Source organism: Acanthochromis polyacanthus, chromosome 21, assembly GCF_021347895.1.
Source record: "Acanthochromis polyacanthus isolate Apoly-LR-REF ecotype Palm Island chromosome 21, KAUST_Apoly_ChrSc, whole genome shotgun sequence".
Classification (NCBI taxonomy): Eukaryota; Metazoa; Chordata; class Actinopteri; family Pomacentridae; genus Acanthochromis; species Acanthochromis polyacanthus.
The window spans coordinates 16417548-16429325 of NC_067133.1; the positions used below are offsets into that span (position 1 = coordinate 16417548).

The following is an 11778-nucleotide window of genomic DNA, read 5'->3' on the forward strand; positions in this document are numbered from 1 at the left end:
GCAAAGGAAGAACGCAATAAATTTTGTTGCGGGCCTGGTTTGGGTTGTGAAATCACAACATAGAAGACTGGACTATTTAATTCAATTACCACCATCAGATCCAAATTCCCTACAGCTAAAATGACTTGTGTGCTGCAGTGCCTCAACTTGGATTTTACACTGATCTCGATGAACCAAATATCCAAGTTGAAAGTCCTTAAAATCCATCCATTATCTATACACTGCTTAATACTCATTAGGGTCATAGGGGGCTGAGTCTATCCCAGCTGACTCAGGGTGAAGGCAGGGTACACCCCGGACAGGTAACCAGTCTATCACAGGGCTACACATGGAGACAAACAGTCACACTTACATTCACACATATGGACAGTATGGAATCACCAATTAACCTGAGCATGTTTAATGTGTTTGGACTCTGGGAGAAAGCCGGAGCACCGAGTGAAAGCCCACGCATGCACAGGGAGAACACGCAAACTCCATGCAGAAAGATCTCAAGTCCAGGCTGGAAAGCAAACCGAGGATCTTCTTGCTGCAACGCCACAGTCCTAACCACCAATCTTATTAATACACACTACCATTCAAAAGTTTGGGGGTCACTTAGAATTGTCCTTATTGTTTTTTTTAAAAAAGCAGTTTTTTTCCCAATTAAGATAGCATTAAATTAATTAGAAATACAGTCTAGACATAGTTAATGTGATAAATGACTATTCTAGATGGAAATGGCTGATTTTTAGTGGAATATCTCCATAGGGATAAAGAGGAACATCTCTGGCAGCCATCGCTCCTGTGTTCTAATGCTACACTGTGTTAGCTAATGGTGTTGAAATGCTAACTGATGATTAGAAAACCTTGCGCAATTATGTCAGCACATGAATAAAAGTGTGACTTTTCCTGGATAACATGAAATTGCCTGGGTGACCCCAAACTTTTGAACAGTAGTGTACATTGTGTAATTAACTGAGAACAGAATGACATGAGAACAGTCACTGAAAACTGAAATTGTGAACCCAATGAGGAGTGTATTCAAAATCACACCAAAAGTAAAAGTGAAAATTTGAATCACCGTCTGCTCCAACTTGCATGAACGTCATAATAACGACTCATAATGTGGCTCAGTAGCGTGTATGGCCTTCACACGCCTGAATGCACTCCTAGCAACGCCTGGGCATGCTTCTGATGTTCTCTGGCAAATTCCAATCGAACTGCATGCTGCTGGGCTGGGAGAACAGGCCCTCATGCCAGCCTCATGGAGTCTGTTTCTCACAGTTCGGTCAGAAAAATCCACGACTAGCCCTCTGGAAGTCATTTTGTCGGGTAAAAACAAACAAATATCTTCCTGCTGCTGGGTTGTGGCCCCTTATACGGCACCATCCAGCTCTACTAGTGTAAAGGCCTGTCTGCTGGTGTCTCATCCATGCTCTTCAGACTGCTGGGAAACACAACAAATCTACATATGGAGCACATTTAAATCCATTCTTAAGACGTACCTGTTCTCAGCTGCTTTTGATTAAAGTATTTTAAATTATTTTAAACCTTATTTTATGACAGTTACTTTTAACAGTTATTTTAACTCTTATTTTATGACAGTTATTTTAAACAGCCCTTGTTTTCTGACTCGTTTTTGATCTTTTTACTGTTCTGTTTTTCTTTTAATAATTGCCCTTGTTTTCTGACTTCTGTTTTGGATCTCTTTACTGTTCTGACTTTTTAAAAAAAAATGATTTCATAAATGTTTTCTTTTGTTTTTCTTTTAATAATCATCATTCTCTGTTCTTAATGTCTTTGTAAAGCACTTTGAATCGCCTCGTTGTTGAAATGTGCTATATAAACAAATTTGCCTTGCCATCTTAGAGGAGGTGGACTACCTGAATTGGCTGCAGGTACCGCGTCATGTTGCCAGCAGTCACAAGTGTATTTGCAAAATGCAAAACTAGACAAAAATCAGTCAGGAAGGATAAGGAGTGAGAAATAGTGTGTGGCCACCACCAAAAAAAAACAACAAAAAAGAAACACACAAATTTATTATCTAACAAGCTAAAGGCTGTAAAGATGACTGAGTTCAATGCATTTAAGCGAGCAGCTTTTTAATAGCCAAGAACTTTACACTGAATTTTTACTTTTTGTCCCAACATCAATGCCCTTCCAAAGAATAATAGCAAAATATTGATATATGTGAGATAAACTTGGGCTAGTGTTGTTAGTTTGCACTGATAAAACTTTAAATCACATGAATAAAATTGACTCAATGCTGAATATTTGAAGCTCAAATAGAAATGAAATGACTTAAACATGACTGTTTTGTTAATACTACTGTTAAGTGTCAAATGAAGTCAGCGCTGCTTGTATAATAAATGCGAATCCATAGCTACAGTAAGAATTAAAAGATTTATTTTTCATTTTCCAACATACAAGGTCACTGCAAAAAAGATTTCCAGGGAGACTTGAAACAAATTTCAGCTTTACAAATGTGATAGAAAAGGTGAAAACTTGAGAATATCAAAGTGATTTCATAGTAAAAAACAAAAAAAAACAAAAAACAACCCACCAAGGCACTGACAAACGAGAAAAATGTATAAAAAGTCTTCTTTCTGAATAACTCACGTGAAAATACAGTACTTTGAGTATGTGTAAAGTGAGGTAAGTATCTGTGAGCAATCCATAGCCTTCTGTTTCTGTAGCGCAGTTTCTTTCACAAGTATGCAGCTCCACTCAACATCACAAAAAAAGAGAGAAAAAAAAACCAGGCAGAATTTATCTTATTGGGAGCCATGTTATGTTCTCAAGGTTGGCCAAAAGGCCCCAAAAGAGCATAGGATTGAAAGTTACACCATTTATACTCAGTCTATTGCATTTGTGCTGATATTATGACTTTGAAATCATGTGATAATCCATGTTACATGTAAACACAACTTTGTACATAAGTCCCCAGTGTGGCACTTTTATTCTCCATTGAAATAAAGCTGAGCTGTTCATTTAGAGGAAGAGGGAGAAGAAATTTGTCAGGGTTGTTTGAATGCGGTAGCTATAACAGGCATTCTAAGTTCTCCTTATCAGTCGCAGTGTCTTGTTTGTTGTAACTGTTTGCAAAAATATCTCTTTAATTAAATGTGACATGACCACCACTAAACATGCTCTTTGGCTGCAGATCGCTGCAGATGTACACCAGTGAACACTCACAAATACATCCGAGTATGGATTTGCTGGCATACAGACACTATAGTGAAATGAATGGAGAGGATGGGAAGATCAGAAAAGTAGGCTGAATGGGGAAAAAAGAATAACAGAACTACAACTAAAATAACACAGAGAGGAACTTCTTAATTTAATCAAAACATGTCTGTCAATATATCTTTATGAGCAGAAAACAGAATGCAGTGACTTCCTCTTATTCTGTACCAGGTATAAAATAAATTACTTAAAATGCATTCCTTGCTCAAGTCTGACAACCTCTTCACTCTCCCATTATGTGCACATAATCAAGCACAGCTCACTTCCTTGTGGCATAGGGATCATAGGTACGACAACGCTTCCAGTCCAACTCCCAATCCTTACACATAAACAGGAGGCAGAAATGCAGAATGGCTCTCCAAACACAAGTTCATCCTGTTTAACTTGTTCACTTCAGATATCTTCTTTATGCTTTTGTTCCCATCCCCCATATCCCTCAGTCGTAGTTCTTTCCATCCTTCTTCCGTCAGCTCTTCACACGCCCCTCACATCTTGCGAATGACGAGAACAGTGGTGAGAACGCCTGCCAAGAAAACTCCCACTGTCTGCCATGTGGGAGTACCAAAGTGGGAACGAATACCCTCCTAAAAATCATGGGTAGACATGAATATTAATGAGCGTCTTACAATCAGTCATGAGCAGAAACTCTGTTACTAATCAACGATGTGAGCTCCTCACCCAGCCACCTTGCTCCCTGATCCAGTTGATCACATGTTCCCGGAGGTAGTCCATGGTCCAATGAATAATGGTTCTGATGATATCAGGTACTTGGGTTACAAGAGCCTGAGAAGGTGTTAGAAGAAAAACTTCAGATCTAATTGTATAACAGTAATTCCATAATGCAGATATGTCTTGCTGTTTTGTTTCATAATGAAATGAAGTACAACAGAACTGCTTTGCATACCTTAATGACGAGTCGACAGGCAAAGTAGAACAGAGCAACCACCCTGCCCCAGTTAAATTTTCCATCTGAAAAGATCTCAACAGCAACTTTCATAAACACATCTTTTGTAGGACTGAGTGAGGAATCATTTATCATCCTGGAAAAATAACATTCAGTGATTAGAGAGAAGGTAATTATGTAGTTATCACTGTTAAACAAATACTTTGCAATCATTCAGTACTTGAATATGGTTTAACACTGATGGTTATCCTACCTCTGGAGCTCCACATTTCCATCCAGCTCATCTCCAATCTGCTGCAGGCACTGACCGAGCTTCTTATGATTTGGGTCAACCAGCTCTCCTCCACCCAGCTGTGCTCTTGTCACTACAGTATTACCATCTCCATGCCGCTGAACCCGCTCAAAAATGAAGCTACACAGGTGGACACACATGCAATGATCAGTTACTATTTCAAAGGTGAAAAAAACAATGACAAAGACAAGTGTGTAGTATGCACGTACTCCTTTAACAAAGCAGCTCCTACTTCCACTAGCTGTTCCTTGCCATTTCCTGAAAAACAAAGGTCAATGTCAGATCACCAAAATGCTGATGCAACAATTTTACAACCACAATTATTTACCTCATATGAAAAACAAAGTAAAGAAATAACTGTGTTTCACCTGAATCTATGACATGTTATAGTAAGAAAAGTTAGACTAGCCACACTTAAATTAAGCAAAAAGAAAGAATTACATTGCTGTTCGTTATGTGACCGTGATTTTGATTTATTTTTGTGCTTTACTTTTTAAAATCACTGTATATTTACAGCCGAGCAGCTTTATAGTGTACAGCACATAAAAAAATCTAACGTCGAAGCCGTCAGCTAAACTGATTTGACGAACTTCAACATTCTTTCAGCAAGCCGACGGACTTGAACATTTTACGAGAAAGGCTGCATTGTTCTTATATCTTTTGCTAATATTTTGCTAACTCACTGTGGTGTGCGGGTATGTCGGCAGCTAACCAAGCTATCTATACAAACGCACAGTAAGTGCTAGCAAACATAAAGCTAACGTTTAGCGCTCTTGCTAAGCTAACATCTGTACAGCTAACGTTAACGCTAGCAAGAAACCGAGCTACAACTACAAACCAAGACTTAAAGGTTCAAGCGACAAATTATCTCTTATTATCACACGGTTTGCGACACTGTCATAATCAACATCATTTCATACTATCGCTGATGTTAGCTCCTACCTTGGTCACCTCCTCCCGGGTGCGATGCCATCTTGTTTTCTGTTTAGATCGCTCAGACTTCCGTGCGATCATGTGGCAACTTTTAATTTTTGTGTCTGGTGACATCAACCGATGGCGGCGGCGAATACATGAGATCTGAAAATCATCATGGCGCCTGATGGGATTGATGTGATGTAACAAAGCTGGTTAAGAGGATGTGCGTCATGTTTTATAGATCTACTCACTTCGCCACACCGTGGACGTGTGAGAGATTTGCCTGCAAATAAATATTGGGATTTAAACTGGTGTTAGGGTTGCAGTTAACTGGATGTATCATATAAAAAAATGTAAAGAAATTAAAAAAATAACTATATTCATGTATGTGTTGATTTTTTGGAGCATCGCCTTTGCTTAAACGTCATTTCCCGTCCCTGGTCGTCTTCGGTCCGCCGCGCGCATGCTCAGGCCTCTTTACGACTCGGCAGGCAAAGATGGCGGATGCACAAGTATGTTCAGCGAAACGACGTGGTGAATTAATATCGCTATAAATACGTTTAAATAAACTTCCTAGTCACCTTATGTAAAGTATACACTATTGTATTTTCCTTATGCGTCGTCCTGAACCATTTCAGGCCACATTCACCCATATTTATGTAGCATTTGTTGTTGCCGATTTTACACCCTCGTGTAACGTTGTACTAGCCGGAATGCTAACTCAGTTAGCTTAGCCTACTTCTAGTCAAGCGTGGATTGCATTAACGATGTATTTCTTCACATATGACTCAAATAACTGCGTTTGTCATCTTAGCCTTTTAAGCACATTTTTCTCGATCTTCAGTGTTTTCATCAAAATGTGTCTGGAATCGTTCATAAGAGGAAGTTGGTATTGAACTAGCTAGCGAGGAAGGGCAGCGGCCAGTACCCGAAATGTGCACAGTGAGTCTTAAGGCGTTTGTATTTCACATCCTTACCATGCCGTGTCTTTTCTTTTCTCCAGACCGAGAGGGCTTATCAAAAACAGCCCACCATCTTCCAGAACAAAAAGCGTGTCCTGGTCGCTGATGGTGGCAAGGAAGCCAAGGAAAAGCTCCCCCGCTACCACAAGAGTGTCGGGCTTGGCTTCAAAACCCCAAGAGAGGTAACTAATCTACTTAAGGATTTTTCACTCTATTTAAAATAAATAAAATATGTTGAAGTAATTGTTTATAAGCTGCAAATGATGTCTTTCTCACGATGGTCTTCCAAACCTGCAGGGTTCTGACGACAGTGCCTTTTGGCAACACTGATGCAGTTAAAAAAGAGTTACAAATATGATATCATGTCTAAGTTAGGATTATGTATTGAGTGGTAACATTAACAAACTTTGTATTTGTTTTCTGCAGGCTATTGATGGCACTTACATTGATAAGAAATGCCCCTTCACTGGAAATGTCTCCATCCGTGGACGTATCCTCTCTGGTCAGTAAAATACTTCACAGCAAACTTAACCACAGACTTCCTGGCAACATATTCTCATCTTAGCTTTTTTTTCTTCAAGATGCTGTTAACCCATCAAATTCAGGAGAGGCTAACTTTCCACAAACTATATATTGACTGAGCTTTTTGTCACTGTCCTGCAAATGATGTTTTTTCTCACGATGGTCTTCCAAGTCCTTTGGGCTCTGACGACAATGCCTAATGGCAATACTGATGTAGCAGAGTGACAAAAGTAAAAGGAGCAATTTGCTGTGTCCTCTGGGTTGAGTGCCTTCTGTAATGTCCACAGCACGCTGTTTAAGACAGATAGTAATTCTTTGTCTGCCTTTAAAAGGTGTGGTGACCAAAATGAAGATGCAGAGGACCATCGTTATCAGACGTGACTACCTGCATTACATCCGCAAGTACAACCGTTTTGAGAAGAGACACAAGAACCTCTCTGTCCATCTGTCTCCTTGCTTCAGGTATTACCTCTCACATACAGATTTTTTAGTATTCATGGACTAATGGCTAACATGTATGTGTTGAATTTCACACCTAGTTTCTGAGAAATGTGTATGTGAAACATCTGGAAAATAGATTTTCCTCTGTATTCAGTGTATGACTGAACAGTGTGATTATTGAAGCTAAAGGTGTACAAACAGCAACATAGGTATGCTACCATTCATAGAAATGAGAATTGTCAGTAAATTAGCACCATTCGGCTGTCTGTATGTCGGTTCATTTGATAATGTTATGTTAATAAGTGTCTTAGATTGCTGCAAATGATGCTTTCTCTCACGATGGTCTTCCAAGCTCAGGAAGCTCTGACGATACTGCCTTTGGCAAACACTGATGCAGCTTAGCTTTATATCTCCTGCTCAAACATAGAAGCATTTTGTCAGCTTGGTTTTGGACAGAGATGCACCAGCCTCTTAACATTTCTGTTGCCTGTGTTTCTCTACAGAGACGTCACAGTTGGAGACATTGTGACTGTTGGTGAGTGCCGACCCCTCAGCAAGACTGTGAGGTTTAATGTCCTCAAAGTGACAAAGGCTGCTGGAGCCAAGAAGCAGTTCCAAAAGTTTTAGGTGTGTGACTATGAACAGGAAGGCTGCTGCTGGCTAACTTGTCATTGTCAAATAAAGAAACCCTTGTTTAAATTGCCTTTTCTGTCATTTTTCTTAGTCTACAGGGCCAATCTTTGGTTGTAGAGCTAAATATTCCCTAATTAGTTTTGCTTTACTTTCATTATGTTTTAACTGAAATTCTAGAATACGATAAAAAAAATGAGGTACAGTGCTTGACATCAGTTGGCTTGTGACAGGGTTATAGGACTCATCCATGAAATGGATCATTGTCTTCCTCGTGAAACCTTTCCAAATCTGAAATGAGAAGAACTTGTCAGAAGGACAAACCTCTGTCCTCCAAGTAATTGCCAAATTTTATGGTGTTGCAGTGTCACAAACCACCCATCCCAACAAAAGCGATATCCTATTCCAACAGCGTTGACGTAAAAATCAACCCTTCATCAAATTACTTTGGGTGTCTGTTTTCTCACATTGAAATCTCAGGCTCTTTGATCAACATCGTCTCAAGGCCAAGATCAATTCAGAGGCTATTGACCCATATTGCTTTTGTGGTGCATATTGTGGTGATATCTGCTGTGTCAGATAGGGACAGCTGAATGAAAATAACTCACTTTTTATTTATGTGATCAAGTATTTGTATATAAAAAAAAATCTGTTTTGTGTTCTGGCATGTCACTACACAATTTTCTAGGAAATATCTCAAGCTGATTCTTGCATTATTCATTTTTTTGTTCATGTGTTCAGAGATTGGATTTTTCATCAGGGTTAAATTTTCATATACAACCGACCCACAATCCGAAATCGATCTACTTGTCCAATGTAGCAGATTGTAGAAGAGTGACATAAGAAATAAATAAAAATTTCTAGCCTTTATCTTCACTAGATACTGTCGGTCTAACATTGCCTGAAATTTCAATGAGCAGAAAAATGGTACTGAAAGTGGATTGATGGGCAATTCAAATAATCTCAGAAAGTACTCGGCATTACTTGTAGTAAAATTTCATGGATAGCTTAATATTCACATTTTAAAAAATACAATAATTCAGAGACATCAGAGATGGTCAAGCAGAAATTGTTCAAAGAATATGCAGATTAAAGATTGAAAGACCCATGTGATATTGTGAAAGTACAGGGTAGAAAATACACTATATTGCCGAAACTATTCACTCCCCTGCCTTGACTTGCATATGAATGCAGGTGACATCTCATTCCGAATCAATAGCGTTCAATATGACGTCAGTCCACCCTTTGCAGCTAGAACAGCTTCAACTCTTCAGGGAAGGCTGTCCACAAGGTTTAGGAGTGTGTTTATGGGACTGTTCTTGAGCTCATCTGAAGGCCACATGAAGTTTGAAGGTCTGCAACGATTGACTCTAGAGAAAGTTGGCGATCTCTTGGCACTATGCGCCTCAGCATCCACTAACCCCGCTCTGTCAGTTTACGTGGCCTACCACTTGGTGGCTGAGTTGCTGTCATTCCCACACACTTCCACTTTCTTATAATACAGCTGACAGTTGACTGTGGAACATTTAGGAGCGAGGAAATGTCACGAATGGATTTGTTGCACAGGTGGCATCCTATCACAGTTCCACACTGGAATTCAGAGCTCCTGACAGTGACCCATTCTTTCACAAATGTTTGTGAAAGCAGTCTGTACGCCGAGGTGCTTTATTTTTATTTTTTACACCTGTGGCCATGGAAGTGATTGAAACACCTGATTCCGATTATTTGGATGGGTGAGTGAATACTTTTGGTAATATAGTGTATGTGGCAATATACCAAGGTATTCAACAGCCTTGATTCAGTGGAAGTCTCTGGAACTCTGCTGGAAGGATGAAGCACCACTGTTCCGAAAGATATTCCTTGATTAGATGTTCTGATGCTAGCTGATCCATAATCTCCTAATAATCTCCTATAATTGTCCAGTTGTGCTGAGCACTGCAAAGATCAACATGTGATTCCAATCATTTTAATCCAGTCAGTGACCCTTTGTGCACGTAGGCCTTACCATCATAGAAGAGACCACTCCCATCAAGATAGAAATGTTTATCTTAAAACATTTGCAGTCACTCTTAGTTCTAAGGAAACAAGTGGACCCAAACCCATCCATCCATTCTCTATAGACCACTTAATCCTCACTAGGGTTACGGGGGGACTGGAGTCTATCCCAGCTGACTAAAGGCGACACCAGTCTATCGCAGTGGACCCAAACCATACAAGCATAATGAGGGTATATGCCAGAGTATAATACTTCAGCTTGGATTGACACTAAAATAATTAGTAACTCTTAACACATTGAAAGTATTATACCTTGATATTTGCCATTTTTAAAGCTATCAACTTGTGCTTATAGCAGCACCTCCCAGTGTTTCAGTAAGGTGTCCAGCAGAGGGCAACAAAGAGCTGTTTTATGTTCTCATCCACACCAGAATGCAACACATGGAACCCTGGAGGAGCCACCAGTTTATGTAGCTTCACTAATTTATGTGGTGAGGAGACTGGGATTGTGGAGTTGTTGTTTCTAGTAACTAATTCATTCAGACTGAATGTGTTGCATGTGTGACAAAAATTTGGGAGTTAAGAAGGAGGAATTTATTCTGTTAAAACCTCCTTTTTTGCTTTGATTTTCCTGTTAGTAAAATAGGATTTAAAAAAAAAACAGTGTCAGTAAACTAAAGCAAGCTCAGTTCTAAGGAAGTCTACAGTGTAGAGTTTTGCAGTGTTATTGCACCTGTGAGCAACCAGGAAACCTAGCTGAGTTTACTTATTTTAAACACAGTCCTCTTCACTTTACCAACTTTAAAGCCATTTAAATCTCCTCCATCCTTAATTACAGTTTGCTAAAGCCACTGAAAGAGAAGCCACATGCAAATTATCTGTATTATGCGTAAGAAACTTTATCCTCTCAAGATGCCGTTGCCATGATACAACCTTCTTCAATTGTGCTTTTACAGCCATGATGATGCTCAATAAGATCCGGATAAACACATGCAAACACATATGCTCAACAAGTATGTCTCTCAGCCTGTCTGCATCAGCTGATTCATTTGCATGTGTCCTTCTTTCTGCTTGACAAGATGACAGATTTTCTGTATGGGAATCAGCCGGCCCCCCTCCACCATGCACCGTCTGGCCGCTGAGTGCCACGGCAGAAGCGTCACTATTAACATAATGATGCAGTGGATGTTTGTTTCCCAGTGTTCTAGTGAAGGTGGACCATATGGCGAAGGAGAAAGTGGTTAATGTGAGCTCAGCCGTGCAAGTAATCCCCCCGTTATTTAGCGATCGGCACAGTGAGCGGCTTTTCCTCTGAAGGTTTGCTATGAAATAAACAAATATGTCCCTCAAATTACAGTTTATGCTTTTGTTGTTGTTGTCAGAATGTAGCTCTCCAGCAAGTGTTTGTCTCAACAGCAGTGTCCCAGCTTCAAACCGCAAATTGTCCCCTCTTGTAACGGGGCTTTCCCAGCTCCATCTCCCCACATTGCAGACACTACAGGAGGGTGGGAGGGCCTCGGGATGTTCTCTGAAAAACAAGCCCTCTCACAAGCAGACACCCCAGGGAGCATGACGGCCCAGCAGGCCACTCAGCCCACATGAGAGCACGCATCCTCCCATCGAGTGTTTGTTTGAGGGCAGAGGTCTGATCGCTCCAAAAGTCCAGGCCAGCCATAATAAACCCAAGCTGACTGTCAAACTGTGATGGATATGTGTTTGGTAGTGTGGCCACTGTTTATCAGCTGATCTGTGAGTGAGTTTCAGTCAATCACAAGCTCAAGATAAAGCTTCTGATTCACAGGACGGAGACAGCCGTTTTTTTGTTTCCATGCAGAGTTGACTGCCAGATTTGAAACTGTATATGTTGTTATGTTTGTATGCACTCACAT

General features: G+C 40.1%; 2 protein-coding genes and 3 non-coding genes across 6 annotated transcripts; 4 read left to right on the forward strand and 1 right to left on the reverse strand.

Annotated features, from left to right (window-relative positions):
* Window positions 1-2371: 2371 nt before the first annotated feature.
* baxa (BCL2 associated X, apoptosis regulator a) lies at window positions 2372-5509 on the reverse strand. Its single transcript, XM_022204643.2, has 6 exons — window positions 5367-5509; window positions 4634-4682; window positions 4386-4544; window positions 4133-4268; window positions 3907-4011; window positions 2372-3812 (listed from the first exon to the last, which is right to left on the reverse strand). The coding sequence occupies exons 1-6, from the start codon at window positions 5395-5397 to the stop codon at window positions 3714-3716; spliced, it is 579 nt and encodes a 192-aa protein (XP_022060335.1). The 5' UTR covers window positions 5398-5509; the 3' UTR covers window positions 2372-3713.
* A 209-nt stretch (window positions 5510-5718) lies between these two features.
* rps11 (ribosomal protein S11) lies at window positions 5719-7963 on the forward strand. 2 transcript variants are annotated; one of them, XM_022204642.2, is made up of 5 exons: window positions 5719-5851; window positions 6343-6483; window positions 6728-6803; window positions 7156-7285; window positions 7768-7963. In XM_022204642.2, the coding sequence occupies exons 1-5, from the start codon at window positions 5837-5839 to the stop codon at window positions 7889-7891; spliced, it is 486 nt and encodes a 161-aa protein (XP_022060334.1). In that variant the 5' UTR covers window positions 5719-5836; the 3' UTR covers window positions 7892-7963. The 2 variants fall into 2 exon arrangements, with proteins under 2 accessions (XP_022060334.1, XP_051797240.1); XM_051941280.1 differs by having other exon boundaries at window positions 5829-5873.
* LOC127531746 (small nucleolar RNA SNORD35) lies at window positions 6557-6640 on the forward strand. Its single transcript, XR_007938839.1, has one exon. It is a non-coding gene; the product is annotated as a small nucleolar RNA SNORD35 (small nucleolar RNA).
* LOC127531745 (small nucleolar RNA SNORD35) lies at window positions 6960-7044 on the forward strand. The gene has a single exon (XR_007938838.1). It is a non-coding gene; the product is annotated as a small nucleolar RNA SNORD35 (small nucleolar RNA).
* On the forward strand, window positions 7581-7665 carry LOC127531747 (small nucleolar RNA SNORD35). The gene has a single exon (XR_007938840.1). It is a non-coding gene; the product is annotated as a small nucleolar RNA SNORD35 (small nucleolar RNA).
* Window positions 7964-11778: the final 3815 nt, after the last annotated feature.

What these genes read in the sequence shown, in the direction of transcription:
- rps11 (XM_051941280.1), top strand. Translation starts at nt 5,844, where the DNA reads ATGCACAAGTATGTTCAGCGAAACGACGTG. An exon ending in ATGTTCAGCGAAACGACGTG is followed by an intron (nt 5,874 to 6,342) that starts GTGAATTAATAT and finishes TCTTTTCTCCAG; the next exon opens with ACCGAGAGGGCTTATCAAAA. An exon ending in CCGTGGACGTATCCTCTCTG is followed by an intron (nt 6,804 to 7,155) that starts GTCAGTAAAATA and finishes TGCCTTTAAAAG; the next exon opens with GTGTGGTGACCAAAATGAAG.
- baxa (XM_022204643.2), bottom strand. Translation starts at nt 5,397, where the DNA reads ATGGCATCGCACCCGGGAGGAGGTGACCAAG. An exon ending in GGAGCTGCTTTGTTAAAGGA is followed by an intron (nt 4,545 to 4,633) that starts GTACGTGCATAC and finishes CCACCTGTGTAG; the next exon opens with CTTCATTTTTGAGCGGGTTC. An exon ending in GGAAATGTGGAGCTCCAGAG is followed by an intron (nt 4,269 to 4,385) that starts GTAGGATAACCA and finishes TTATTTTTCCAG; the next exon opens with GATGATAAATGATTCCTCAC.